The sequence below is a fragment of the Lacerta agilis genome, chromosome 13, assembly GCF_009819535.1.
Source record: "Lacerta agilis isolate rLacAgi1 chromosome 13, rLacAgi1.pri, whole genome shotgun sequence".
In the NCBI taxonomy this organism is placed as follows: Eukaryota; Metazoa; Chordata; class Lepidosauria; order Squamata; family Lacertidae; genus Lacerta; species Lacerta agilis.
Window position 1 is genome coordinate 45,590,496 of NC_046324.1, and position 13,361 is coordinate 45,603,856.

General features: G+C 44.2%; 1 protein-coding gene across 5 annotated transcripts in view; it reads right to left on the reverse strand.

The window, feature by feature from the left end:
* EPN2 (epsin 2) overlaps positions 1 to 13,361 on the reverse strand; it is a 43,005-nt gene that overhangs the window by 9,835 nt on the left and 19,809 nt on the right. For all 5 annotated transcript variants that reach the window (XM_033166432.1, XM_033166428.1, XM_033166429.1 and 2 more), the window contains 3 exons: positions 7,975 to 8,087; positions 5,930 to 6,022; positions 5,472 to 5,628 (listed from right to left, as the gene is read on the reverse strand). In XM_033166432.1, coding sequence (XP_033022323.1) covers positions 5,472 to 5,628; positions 5,930 to 6,022; positions 7,975 to 8,087 — 363 coding nt within the window. The remainder of the gene's footprint in view (positions 1 to 5,471; positions 5,629 to 5,929; positions 6,023 to 7,974; positions 8,088 to 13,361) is intronic.

Below are 13,361 nucleotides of genomic sequence, written 5' to 3' on the forward strand. Positions count from 1 at the left end.
GAGGGAATATAAAAGGGATATAATGGCTGGCACTAGATCACACTTGGGGCACCCTGGTCTAAGAGCATCCAGGAACAGAAAACCAGTGCCCTCCAGATGTTGCTGGATGACCAACTTCCATCAGCCCTTGTCAGCACAGCCAATGGCCAGGAATGGTGGGAGCTGTAGTCTGCCAGGACACAAAATATCCTCATCCCTGTTCCACACCTGCTGGCTCCAAGCAGTAACCAATTTGCCTTTTTTTCATTTTGTGGCCAAAGTTTGTGAGTTCCAAACCCCATTCTGGGTAGCTGCTGTTTTTGCTGCTGAAAGGAGCTCGCGCTCATCAACAGGTGGCAGATTTTTCTCCCGGTTTTAATTGTTTCAACTACAACAAAAACCCAGGAAGCCACTGAAGTGCTTTGCAGAGAACACAACTAATCTTGTCCCATTTCCTCGTCCTCCTCCTGCTGCATTTTTATCAATGATGCCATCCAAGAAATGCTAATTGCCAGGGCCTGCCATAAATGGAGGCTTCCAGCACAGTCGCTCTTTCATGAGACAGATAACAAAAGCAGGGCAGGCAAAGAGAAACTAGAGGGAAAGAGGGAGGCATCTAGGAGGATACGCTTCTCCTCTGAGAAGCCCCTTATCCCCCTTGAAAGGCCACAGTCCAGTGGTAAGCAAGACTTAAAAACCTCTGTTCTGCTCTGAGTCACCCTTTTTTGCTGGCATTCAGATACATAAATCTAATTTCTACAAAACCACTCCTGGGGGGAAAAGTAGCTGGCAAATTCCAACAAGGGGCTCTTATCGCAGGCGTTAATGAATGCTGAAAGCCGGGGGGGGGGGGAGAGAGAGAGAGGCCACAGCTGCAGCTAGAAGCGACAAGTTTTTGATTGTACCTTAATACACAGAATTGATTTAGTTTTCCTGTGTCAAGAATAAAAGTTAACAAGAGAAGCTTTACAGCCCCAGGACCCAGGCCTTAGTTTGGTTTCCCTAATATGCTGTTTGATTAACAGCAACAAAAAAGGCAATCTGACCCAAGGAGTAGACAATTAGGATGAAGAGAAATAGCGTCTCATTTTGTGTAGGTTACATTATGAGACATGCAATATCCCAGCAAAAGCCCAGAACCATGTTTGGCTGAGTAAAAGGGGTGATAGCAGCCAAGGAAATTCTGCATTCCATTTCTGTACAAGGTGCATAATCTGGACCAGACGGCTCTCTGCAGCACCAGCTCCTGCCCTATTTTACAAGTGAGATAAGCAAGGTAAGCATTGCAAAAGACCTCTGCAATACATGGCTAACAAGCAGAAGGGCAGCTGTAGGTATCTAAGAAGCCAATTAGTGTTTTCCACTGGGGCAGACTCTCTGGACTGTGTCCTGGTTCTGGAAGCATCTAGTGCACATGCGTGCCAAACCATACTATGCTGAAGCAATCTACCTACAAAAGCCAACGGAATCCTGGCACGTTCAAAGCCTTAACTTGGGATTCTGGAACAGGGAAGGGACCACACAAAAGCTTCATGGAAAACCTGGGACTGATGAACCTGTCCTAGAGCAGAGCCAGGTGATTATACAGTATCTGTTAGCTCAGCTGGTTAGAGTGTGGTGCTAATAATGCAGAGGTCGAGGGTTCAATCCTCTTATGGGCCACCTGCATATTCCTGCATTGCAGGGGGTTGGACTAGACGACCCTCGGGGGTCCCTTCCAACTCTACAATTCTATGATTCTATTATCTTTTGCTAGAGAGTTGAAGGCGTCCCCCTTAGAGTCCAGCCTGCTGGAACAACTCTCTATATACAAAAGCAGGCCATCTTTGCAAGAGTGGCAGTGTCTTTTCATTGCTCTAGTGCCATGGTCAACTGCAGATCAGGAAAGCAAACAATGCATCTCAGTACAAGGGATTTAAAGTCTCTTGTTTTCAACTTGCAAAATGAAGCTGTGCGTTAAGATATAGAGAATGATTTGTCGTTAATTCAAAGGGATCTGTTAAAACCGATATTGCAGATTTCAGTCTCAACAATGCCAGGAATTTTCCTCACTAACACATTTTGGCCTGGCTAGTAGAGATCCTTTGGTAAAACACTGAGGGACAATGCCAAGGGTCCCTTTGCTGTATTTAATGACATGGGATTTACAAGAGAACCAAACTCTGGTTGTTCTGCTATTCCTGTTTGGTAGTAGCTGGTGCTGACAGCAGCCACTAAGGGAATATTACTTCCAAGATAACAAGTGTTTGGTAAACGAACTCTGCACAGCCCCAGATGCCTTTGCAACAAATGGTCCACTTGGTTCAGGATTTGCTAGGCTTAGGAGGTGTTGCTTTTGTTTTGTTAACCATTTCACACACACACACAAAAAATGCAGCATTGCCTTGCACAATGACTTGACAGAATTGCCCCATAGTTTAGTCCAGAGAACTAAAATGATAGCACCACCCAACCAGCTTCTGTTTTAGGGAAGGGTTTGTACATCAGTGACAGAGCATCTGCTTTTCATGCAAAGGATCCTGGGTACAATCCCTGGCATTTTCAGGTATAACTGGGGGGGGGGGGAATCCCTGACTGAAACCCTAGAGAGCTGCTGCAAGTCACTGCTGACATTACCGAACCAGAGAGACCCATAGTCTAGCTTGGTGTAAAGCAACTTCCTATGTTCTTTTCATTGACGCATCTATTGCCGACACCAGCAGATAAAACAGGATGCTGAACAACCACAAAACCACTAGATTTTCCTATTGACTAAGAAAAAGTCCCTCCCTTCCTCAGGACATTTTCATAGATAACTACCTATTATTTTGCCCTAAAAGCACTTCACATTCTGTCCTGTATGAACCTGAGCTGATTTCTTGGTACCTATGCAACCAGATCACATAAGGACCTGCTCCAGCCACTGCCCTCCCCACTCCCCCCAAAGTGCCAACAGACACCACCTGTCATTCAGGAACAGGTGCCCAAAATAGCTTTTCCGATATTGGAAAATGACCTCTAATGAGTTGAAAAAAAATGTTTAAATTAACTTTCCCAAAAAGACCAGAGTCCTTTTTGTTGGGAATAATCCAGACTGAAATCCCTAAGTGTCAACAAAATGTATGTATGCAACAATGTCGGCCAGAGTTTTGTTAGCCCAAAAATGAAAAGTGAGGGAGGTCCCAGGCAAAGAGGACTGGCAACTTGAGATGGTAGAATATGTCCAAGCTTGCAGGTTTAACATACAGAATAAGAAAGCAAGAAGAACATATATTCAAAGAAGAGTGGAAATTTATTGAGTATATGGAAAATAACTGTACACAGCTGAAAACGCTGGCCGCATTAAGATAAAATCAAGTGTAATTAATGTTTGAGTGATGTTAAAGTGGAGAACTGACTAATATGGTTACAACAAAATATGCAGGAATGGAAGACTAATAAAACGTATCAAGGAAATAGGATGGAAGTCGATTGATAGGTAACAAAATGTAAAATGTTTATTTTAAGATGTGAAATTGAAAACTTAATAAAAATTATTTTAAAAAAACAAAACAAAACAGAATATGTTTTCCTGGTAGTACATTCTGGCCCAAAGAAGGTGGTTAGCCAGTGGACTAAATGGGCCTTTCGTCTGATCCAGCAGGGCTCTTGTGTTGTTGTTTTTTAAAAAGCAACCGTTAATGTTGCTTTAATAGAGTTCTCCAGTTTGATCACTTCAGAGCTGAGCGATATGCATTTAATTTGGAATAAAACCTAAACTACACATGGGATCACTTCACATTTTCGGTGGAGCAGGGAAGAGGAAATGCATTTGAATGCTCCCCGATGTAAAGAACTTCCTGTCTGTTGAAAGTTAGCGCACATCTGGGAAACGGATTCTGAATTAGCCTTTTTTTCATTAATTTGCCATGTTTCTACATACATAATTTTATATATTTATCCCGCACCTCCAGTGTGAATTAGGAAGGCTGTGTCACATGAAGAGGAACGCACACGCACTCAGAAAAGTGAAGCTTTCCAGGTGCTAGAAATCTCTACACTTCCTTAACAGTGCCAGGCTCACATGAATGCCCACCTGGCACCAGTGGCATGATTCCCAGTCCCTACAAAAAAAATTAGGACAGGGCTTATTCTTCTGCACGGACATTTCACTTTCTCCAGCAGCTGAGTTATCGTGAGGAACAATGTCTGGATACTCCACAACAGTTCAATAAGCACCATATATTTTACTGTATGTGCTCTCCCTCACCCACCCAAAAATAAAAGGCCGTCGAAATCCTAAAACCATTTTATGAAAGGGTTAAAAATTGAAACACATTTAAAACTTCATTTTACTGCATAAGCACTGGTTGCGAGAAAGAAAGAAAAAAAGCCACACAAACAACTTAATTGCTTAAATACCACCCCTAATAAATACATCCTTTTGCATGACGGACAGTATTAAAAACAAACTAATTCACTGCTGTAGCACTGCTAATTATAGCAACTTGGCTTGGAGTCCTGTCACTGCTTAATATAGTGGCTTCATCAGTAACACAGCATAGTTACCAGTGAGATTCCAAGCCCCCTTTCCAAGGAAGACATGTTGTCTCTGCCATAAGCAGAGCAGTTCTGTATCAGCAAGCACCAGAATCGAGTTTTAAAAAACAAAGAGACCTTCAAACCAGAGGCCAGCAGCACACTGTTCAGTCAACTGAGCATTCCATTACACCTATCCACTCTCATATTAACTGCTTTTTGGAAATCAGCGAAAACTCCACCACAATCTCTATGACACAGGCAAATATGCTCAGGTCGGTCTAGGGAAATCTCAGGTCATATTTCCCCCCCCCCTAATATTTCAGCAATCAACAGGACAAAATCAGGAGGCGAAGCAGAACAAAAGCACAATACTCTCGCAAGAGACCGGTGAGACCATAAAAGGAGGGAACAGCCATCACAAACTGTCTCATGTATGACAGCCAACACCGAAAAATTGTGATAGCAGGGGCTTGCACAGGGATGACAGTGGCAGAAAGCAGGTGGCATTGAGAGAATCTACAGGAATAATAACAACAACAACAATAATAATAATAATAATAATAATAATAATAATAATAATTTATTATTTGTACCCCACCCATCCTAGTCCAAAAGCCCAGTCTTTGGAATTCTATCTTCAGTGAGGCTTCCCTGGTGCTTATTCTGTTTTTCTTTTCAGTGCCAGGTTTCTCCATTTTTGCTGATTTTATCCATTTTCTGTTGTTTTAGCATTCGGGACATAATTCATTTTTTTTACCCTGACAACTGCACAAGGAATATTCATAACTAACCAAACAGAGGGGAAGGCAACAGCAGACTGTCTTAGTCTACCACTGAATAAGCTATATACAAAACAGAAATGGGGGGGGTCACTAACCTAGAGAGAAAATTTAAACTCAAAGTGTCCTTGGAAGGGAGTAATTTATCCAGGAGAGTCACAACAAGGGTCAACAGATCATCACTGCAGCATCCATCGATTGCCATGTTCTTACCAAATGACTGCCAGGGGTCTGAGGTGGAACTGCTAACTGTGGAGGGGGCCCATGGGTCAGCTTGGCTAGCTGCAGGTGGTGGCCCCCACGGCTCTCCTTTCTGAGGAGCTGGCACTGATGAGGGCAGGGCATCCATCAGGTCCAGCAGAGTTCCGTGCTGCAGATGAAGAGGTTTATTTTTAGCAGGGGCACAACATCTCCAGTATACACATAACTCATTCAGAGAGAGAGGGACAGAGAGATTGCAAGGAAAGAAAATGCACCATCTTGCTCTTTCACATGCCCTTAGCTGCTTATTTGGGCTTTTATCCCAGCACTGGGGGCGGGGAATTACAACCATGCACTCTTTCACATGCTTACACAACTGGAGAGCACCCCATCCATTCCTAACTGCATAGCCAGTGCATCTGAACCTTCCCTGTGATGGCTAGGAATATTTTCACTGACCCAAGGCCTACCTCCTTCTTTTTGGGAATTTTCACTGTATCTCTGCGACTTTCCTCCAAAGCCATCTGCAATCTCAGATCATCGCCACGTCGAAGGCGCTCCTCCTGGAAAAAGAGGTCCCGTGGGGAGGGGAGAAGATGAGAGCGTGAGTCATATAACAGTCATCCATTGTTACTTCATTCATGCCAGGTTTAAAAACAACGGGTCCTCTACTGGTAGTAGCCAAAGCGACACAAATCTTTTTAAAAGACAGCCTAATATAATTTAACTAACATTAGACACTGCCTCCATGAGTTATATGATGAAAGGAAGACAGGACAGGAATGCAAGAAGGTTTTTAAAAAAATCAAACAACGGACTATTCAAGAGGGAAAAAAGAAACCTCTAATGTTGGAGGCAGTATGCGTCTGGATGCCATTTGCTGTGAATCACAAGTGGGGAACAGTGCTGTTGCTTGCAGGCTTCCCATGGGCATCAGGTTGGCCACTGTGACAACAGGATGGAGGGTGGACTAGATAGGCCTTTGCCCTGATCCATCAGCCAGGCTGCTCTTATGTTCTTATACTTGTATGAGTCACTTAGTTTTAGCCAGCCAAAGTAAAGCGGCAGACAAAACTAGCTGGACAGTAAGAACTTAGGTCATGTCTACATCTAAGAACAAGAAGTAAAACCAAAAGCTCAGTCAAACCTTCCCTTGGCAGTGAAGACCAAAAAATCAAGAGAAAAGAGGTGAGTAAAAAGATTTCTTTATAGAGGGCACCGCAGTGTAGGGGCTACCATTAAGAAAGCCCCCCCCCCACTTCACGTCCCATGCTTGGTTCACCACCATCCTTCATTCATTGACAGTGCCTCTACCAACAAGCTAAGCACACTAAAGCTCAAATATCTAGTTAGGTAAATGCAGGAGCTATAAGAGTCACAGAATCATAGAATTGTACAGATGGAAGGCGTCCCATGGATCATCGACTCCAACCCCTCATCCTGGAGGCCCCACATAACAACCGACATTTGCGCCCGTCTGCCTGGGATACGATAGCCAGTGTGGTTGTGGTGTCCCTGCTAGCTGAGGTAACGCTGGGTAGGGATTGCAGCCCACACTGGCCCAGAAGCTCCCGTGCATCAACAGGCAATCACTGCTGGTAGCAGCCCATGCCCTGGAGGATGGGGCGGGTGCTGCTGACAGCTGCACCACTCGGGAGAGGTGGGGTAGAGGGTGGCCCATTCTGCTCTCTGTACCTGGCATGGTTCTCTGTCTTCCAGCCCTTCCTCCCTCAGGAAGGACAGGCTGCCCATGGACCCAAGGCATGCACCCAGCATCCCATTTCTGCAGTGTGGGTAGATGGGGGGGGCATGTGTTGGAGCCTCACCTGGGCATGTCCACCCAGGCCCTGAAAGCGCCTTTCTAGTAACAGCCCCCAATTGTGGAATCCCTACCCCTGCCCACTCTTTGTGGCACCAGGGAGAGAACTTCCAATTTCCCAAAGCCTTTTAAATAAAGCTGCGATTTCAATACTGTTTAGCTCTGTTCATTTTTATCCCCCTGCTCTCTGTTTTGAGTTGGCCATGCTGTGCTTTTTTCTATCAATACATAATACCAAAATGATCAAACTCCTCTTTCAAAACTTGTACCTTCCACTGACAAGCATTTATTTTCTTTTGAGGCTATGCACTTCACCACCATCGGAGAGTTCCTGTTTTTAGTGCTCAAACTGGAAAACTGACTTGAGTGAGCACACCGTCCTGCAGTTCTAACACTCTGCTTCTCTACTAGACGGACTACTGTCGTTTCCGAAAGGAGTTTTCGCACATTTGGCTGCAGCTGTTGCTTCATAATACTGAACACATGCTGAATAACTGCTGCTGTCAGTTATCATGGATCATTGAAGCCAGGAGGCAACTTTTCTTGGCAAATTTCTCAAATTACTTTGAGCTGCTTGATAAGGAAAAGGACCATCAATCCCTACATGGTGCCTCCTCTCCACAAACCTGGTATGAAATTCTTAATGTAGGCCGATAAGTATACACTAACGCTTACAAAACTGCAAGAGAAACTAACCTGTTCTGCAACTTCTCTGCTCATTGCCAGGGCCAGCTGCAACTGCAATTCTTCCTCCCCGCTCGTCTGAGGCCGCGCCTGCTCCAACTCTGAAGACACTCGAGGTGATGTAGCTACAAGAGGCACAATCCCAACTCGATTTTAGCAAATATGTTTCAGGCAAATTCCTATTAGTCATCCTTCTGAGAACTAGCTGTTCCAGATTATACACAACTGGACCACAAGTTTATGAGATTTTTGCCCCACCTTTTGACCATAAGGTCCCCAAATCAAAACATTAAGCACAATAGTTGTAAAAGTCCAAATCGTTTAAGAATCCATTTACATCTAGCAAGATCAGTAAGGTACTACGAACTGCCGGGGGGGGGGGAGTAACCCTGGCATCTAGACCACCAATACTTAGTGCCATTCATCTCGGGGGGGGGGGGCAGGAGGGTGGAGCAATGAAGAATCGCACACACACACAAGTTCTTCCTTAAAAAGAGCTCCTTCAAAATCTGCCTCTAATAACATGTTTTTCATGGAATCATAGAATTGTAGTAGGGTTCGAAGGGACCACGAGGGCCTGCTCTCAAAAGTTACAGGCCCAGAGAAAATACTGCAAGTTCCACAAGCCGATGTTTCCCATTTGACATAACTGAATATACACAGCTGGGGAGATGCTGATGAGGGAGGAATCTACAAGACAGTGCAGCAATTTCATCATATAATACTATGGTGGCTGCAGGCGCTACATTCCCACCAGCCAAGTTTTGAAGAGCTACTGCCCCTCTAATTCACTGCGTAAGTCGGGTGGTGGTAGATATTTTTCCATCTAGTTAAAGCTTTTGGGAAGCCGTTGGAGATCAGAGTCACCAGCCTCTGGAGTTACTTTTAGAATGTGAAATTTGCTGTGTTGCCTTTGCTCGTTATCTTTTAGGGAGGAGAGCAGAATAAATCTGCCAAATAAATCTGGTGCTTTGCTACCTAGCGACAGCCAGGAGAAGCCACTGTGAGGATGATCGTGCTCTTTCTTGGGTCAGGACATGGGGCTACTGCTGAGAGGGTGTCTTTATTGCAAGAGGGAGGGCTGCCTGAAGGTCCCTAAGAGAATTATGCCTTCTCCTTTGTGGCTAGAGTTGAAAACCGAGCAAGTGGGGAGCTCTCATATAGGACAATTGTGGGGCTTCTGTCTGGAAATTTTGGTTTGCATGTACCGTATATACTCGAGTATAAGCCGACCCAAAAATAAGCCGAGGCACCTAATTTTACCACAAAAAACTGGGAAAACTCATTGACTCGAGTATAAGCCGACAGCGGCAAAGGCGGCGGAGGAGGAAGAAGCAGCCTGAAAGCAGCCCTTTCAGGCTGCTCTTTCCTCCTCCTCCTCCTCCTCCTCCACTGACAGCGGCAAAAGTGGTGGAGGAGGAAAGAGCAGCCCAATAGGGCTGCCTTCAGGCTGCTCGTTCCTCCTCCTCCACCAACTACAGCCTCTGCCGGGGACCCTCACTCGAGTATAAGCCGAGGGGGGCTTTTTCAGCATAAAAAAATGTACTTGGTATATTGTGAACTGAACCATTTCATTGTGAGGGGAAGGCAGATTATTTATTACATTTATATCCCACTTTTCCTCCAAGGAGCTCAAGTAACATACCTCCAAGGAAGGAGAGTCCACCACCTCTCATGGGAGCCTGTCTGTTCCACTGCCGAATAGCTCTTACTGTCAGAAAGTTCTTCCTGATGTTTAGTAGGAATCTCCTTTCTTGAAACTTGAATCCACTGGTTTGGATCCTATCCTCCGGAGCAGGAGAAAACAAGCTTGCTCCATCCTCCATGTGACAGCCCTTCAGATATTTGAAGATGGCTCTCATATCTCCTTTCAGTCTCTTCTTTACTAGGCTAAACATACCCAACTCCCTCAACTGTCCCTCGTCAGGGTCTGGAAAATCATCTTGGTTGCCCTACTTTTCATACATTCCGGCTTGTCAATATCCTTCTTAAATTGTGATGTCCGGAAGTGGACACAATACTCCACGTGTGGTCTGACCAAACCCAACCAGTGGCTACTGTCACGGGCCAGGGGCTGCTTCTCCTGTCTTTCCCTTACAGGAGGAGGCGGCCGAGTCGCCAGCCACTGAAGCTATGCAGCGCTCAGCTCCACGATTGGCCTCCTCTTCCTCCTCCTGCCGCTCCCATCAACCTCAGCAAATATGGGCAATGATCTGGGACAATGGGAGTTATAGTTGACCTAGAAGGCACCAGTGCCATTTAGGATCTCTCAAGCTGGACAGCTGTTTCCAATATACCAGCATGCAAGCTATGCCAAAGCACTATCTTCCATGCTAGAATTCCCCATCCCAAATGACACAGACACCTATCATACAGCTAGCAGGCTATTACACTCCACAAGGCACTTGTCCTTGAGCTACAAAACAAAACTCAGTATTTTGGTGTACCAGCTGTGACCAACACTCTCAATTTGGAAAAAGGCTTTAGTTCTATGCTTACCTCCAAGGACTAAGTTCCACTGAGCTCGCCTCTGAGCAAATATGCATCGGATTATATTGCAAGACATACAGCTTTATCACACCACAGCTTTCTGTATTCAGTTACCTTTTTAAGCCACTCTAAAGCTTCTTCTGCTCAATGGTTCTGACCGATTTAAATTCATGACTGAGTTTCATATTAAGACATACTGATTAAACCAAATCAGTTTTCATTAAATTTTATGAGGGGAGCGATAAATTCCATCTACACAATGAAGTGTCCTGTCATCACATGTTTCATGCAAGATTTAAATCAATGAATGAAGCTAGTGTTGTCATTAAGATTTCAGTACTGACATTCCACACACACACCCGACACACACACTTATCCAGTCTTTAAATTTCTAGAGTTACCAAAAGATCTGTGCATTATCAGCAAAATGCTTGATTTGCAAGGGTCTAGCATAAAAGGGTGTTGCCTTAGCAAGACAAAGAGATTCTTATTCCACAGCACATGATAGTTAAATCAGACGTTTATGCAAGATGGCACTGAATAGATCCAATTTTGACATCCTAAGCCCTGCTTTGTTGCTGCTTTGAGAATTTTTGAGATTAAAGCTTCTCAGACCACATGAGAATCACTGAAGGATGTTTCCTCTTACATAAAAATGCCCTATGTTGCCTTGTGGAATAAACCCCAGGCTACGGTAAAGGGACAATATTCCCAATTTTTGGCAGTCATTAAAAACCAAATTCTCCTCTGTCCCTGAGATTAGCAATAATGCTTCATACATTTTTTTCTTTATTTTTGCTTGATTTCAGCCATTTTTATTATTATTAAATGTATTTGTATCTTGCTTTTCTCCTAAGCTAGGGTTTGAGGCAGCTTACAACAGTAAAAAACAACTACCCAACATTATAAAATACACAGTAATAAAAACAAACTAGTTAAAAGTAATAATTCAAATATATCAGAACACATTTGGAACCAGCATCTAAAACTCAGTTGGCCTTTATGGCAGCCCAGTGATTAACCCTGCCTGCACCTTACGTTTCCAAAGGCTTCCCTGAATAGGAAAGTCTTAGCCTACCCAGCAAAAGGATAACAAACAGAGAGGGAGACAGTTTAAACTCTCTTGAGAGGGATTTGCACAATCTGTGAGCAGCCACAGAAAAAGGCTCCCAGCAAGACCCACCTGGCACAGCCATTAACTTCCTTTCAGCACCAGACATACCTCATCTTCCTGGATTTTGGGGGATAATCACAATCATGCTCCTTGTTTCTGTGTGTGCATGCACACATGCATGTGCATTTTGGTTACTGCTGACAGTTAAACTTGACAGTTGTCTATTGTGTATGTAAACTGCCTAGAAAAGTTCTGCATTTGGTGATAAATAAATCAAAGACATGATAATGATATATATATTTGGGGGGAAGGTTCACACTGACACTGGTCCTACAAGTTCCACCCCAGAGACCAAGTGAAGCAGCTCCACCCCACTCTGACCCTTGAGTAACACTAAAGCAGAGGTGACTTTGAGTAAGACTGGTAGTGGTTGACTGATCAACCCCACAGCTTTCAAGTTCTGCAGTCACATAATCCATGAATGTAATCAAGTGAAAGCAGCAAAAAGACAACCCGGAGGGAGCCCATATGGGGTTCAATTGTGATTTTAATACAGATTAAAGTAAGGAGGGGGATACGCAAAGAAGAAAAATCATGCATATGTTTAGAGTTCTTGCCTCCGGCCCCTTTGCCCCTGAAGCTCCTTGCAGCTTCCTTGGGTTTCTGGAGTTTCTTGCATTCAAGCTGCAGGTGGCCCTTTCCCCCCACTCTTGAAACATCGTAGGGCTTACAAAGCAACAGCCCCACCCTTTGGGAGGGGGCGGGAAGGGGTAAAGAGACATTGTAACTTTCCCCACCCTCAACTACACAACAGGATATTAAATAAGGGTAAACTACCAAATACGTTACCCTTTCCAAACCAGCAATATTCCAACAGCAACACTCTCTATCCTTCGTTTTAGTTCTTTGATTGGGGATTAGTTTCTGGAAAGAACAGGTATCAGTTTTCAAAGGGGGAGAGAGAGTTCCAGAAAGGCTATCCGTTTTCACCATTTAGGAGTGCATTTGCACACACATGTGTGCACATGCTCACACTTCAGAAGTTGGACAGGAGAAAAATAAAGCACTTAAAAAGGGGGGGGGGGCACCATGATACAAAAGCCAAATAATGAGACCTGGTAATGAGTAATGAATATTAGCGACACAAGACCTTTCCAGCAAATGCGGAGAGTTGAGGAACCTACCGGTAGATGTTACATTCACATCAGTCTTGTTGACACTGGTGCACATTTCAAGCAAAAAAGCATCGACCTCCAAGCATACATAACCACTGATTTCCAAGCACCCATAACTACCCACAAACAAAACACTGTTAATAATCACAGAACAGTTGAGAATAAGGAAAAGAAGAGTCTTGTAGCTCTTTTAAAACTAACACATTTTTATGGAATACTTTTTGGGAGACTAGAGCTTACTTAATCGGCTGTATGAATATTCAACAGAAAAAATATATAATGTTATCACGCATGGTGGGAAAGAAACGTCTAATAACAAGACTGCTCCATCTCTTTCCCATGACCAACACACAAATACAACAGGCTGACAGAGGACATACATATTGCTCTGTGTCCCTCCAGAAGTCTGCTTAATCACAGGCAGTTTTTTAGTAGTCTGCTAGAAGACTAGTAGCATGCATCCACATTGTGTTTCTTACATAGCCAGCATAGAAACACAAGCTACAACCCTCTCAGCAGACTAGTACAGTGGTGCCCCGCTAGATGAATGCCTCGCTAGACGAAAAACTCGCTAGACGAAGGCATTCATTTAGCGGAAGGCTGCCCCGCAAGACGAAAAA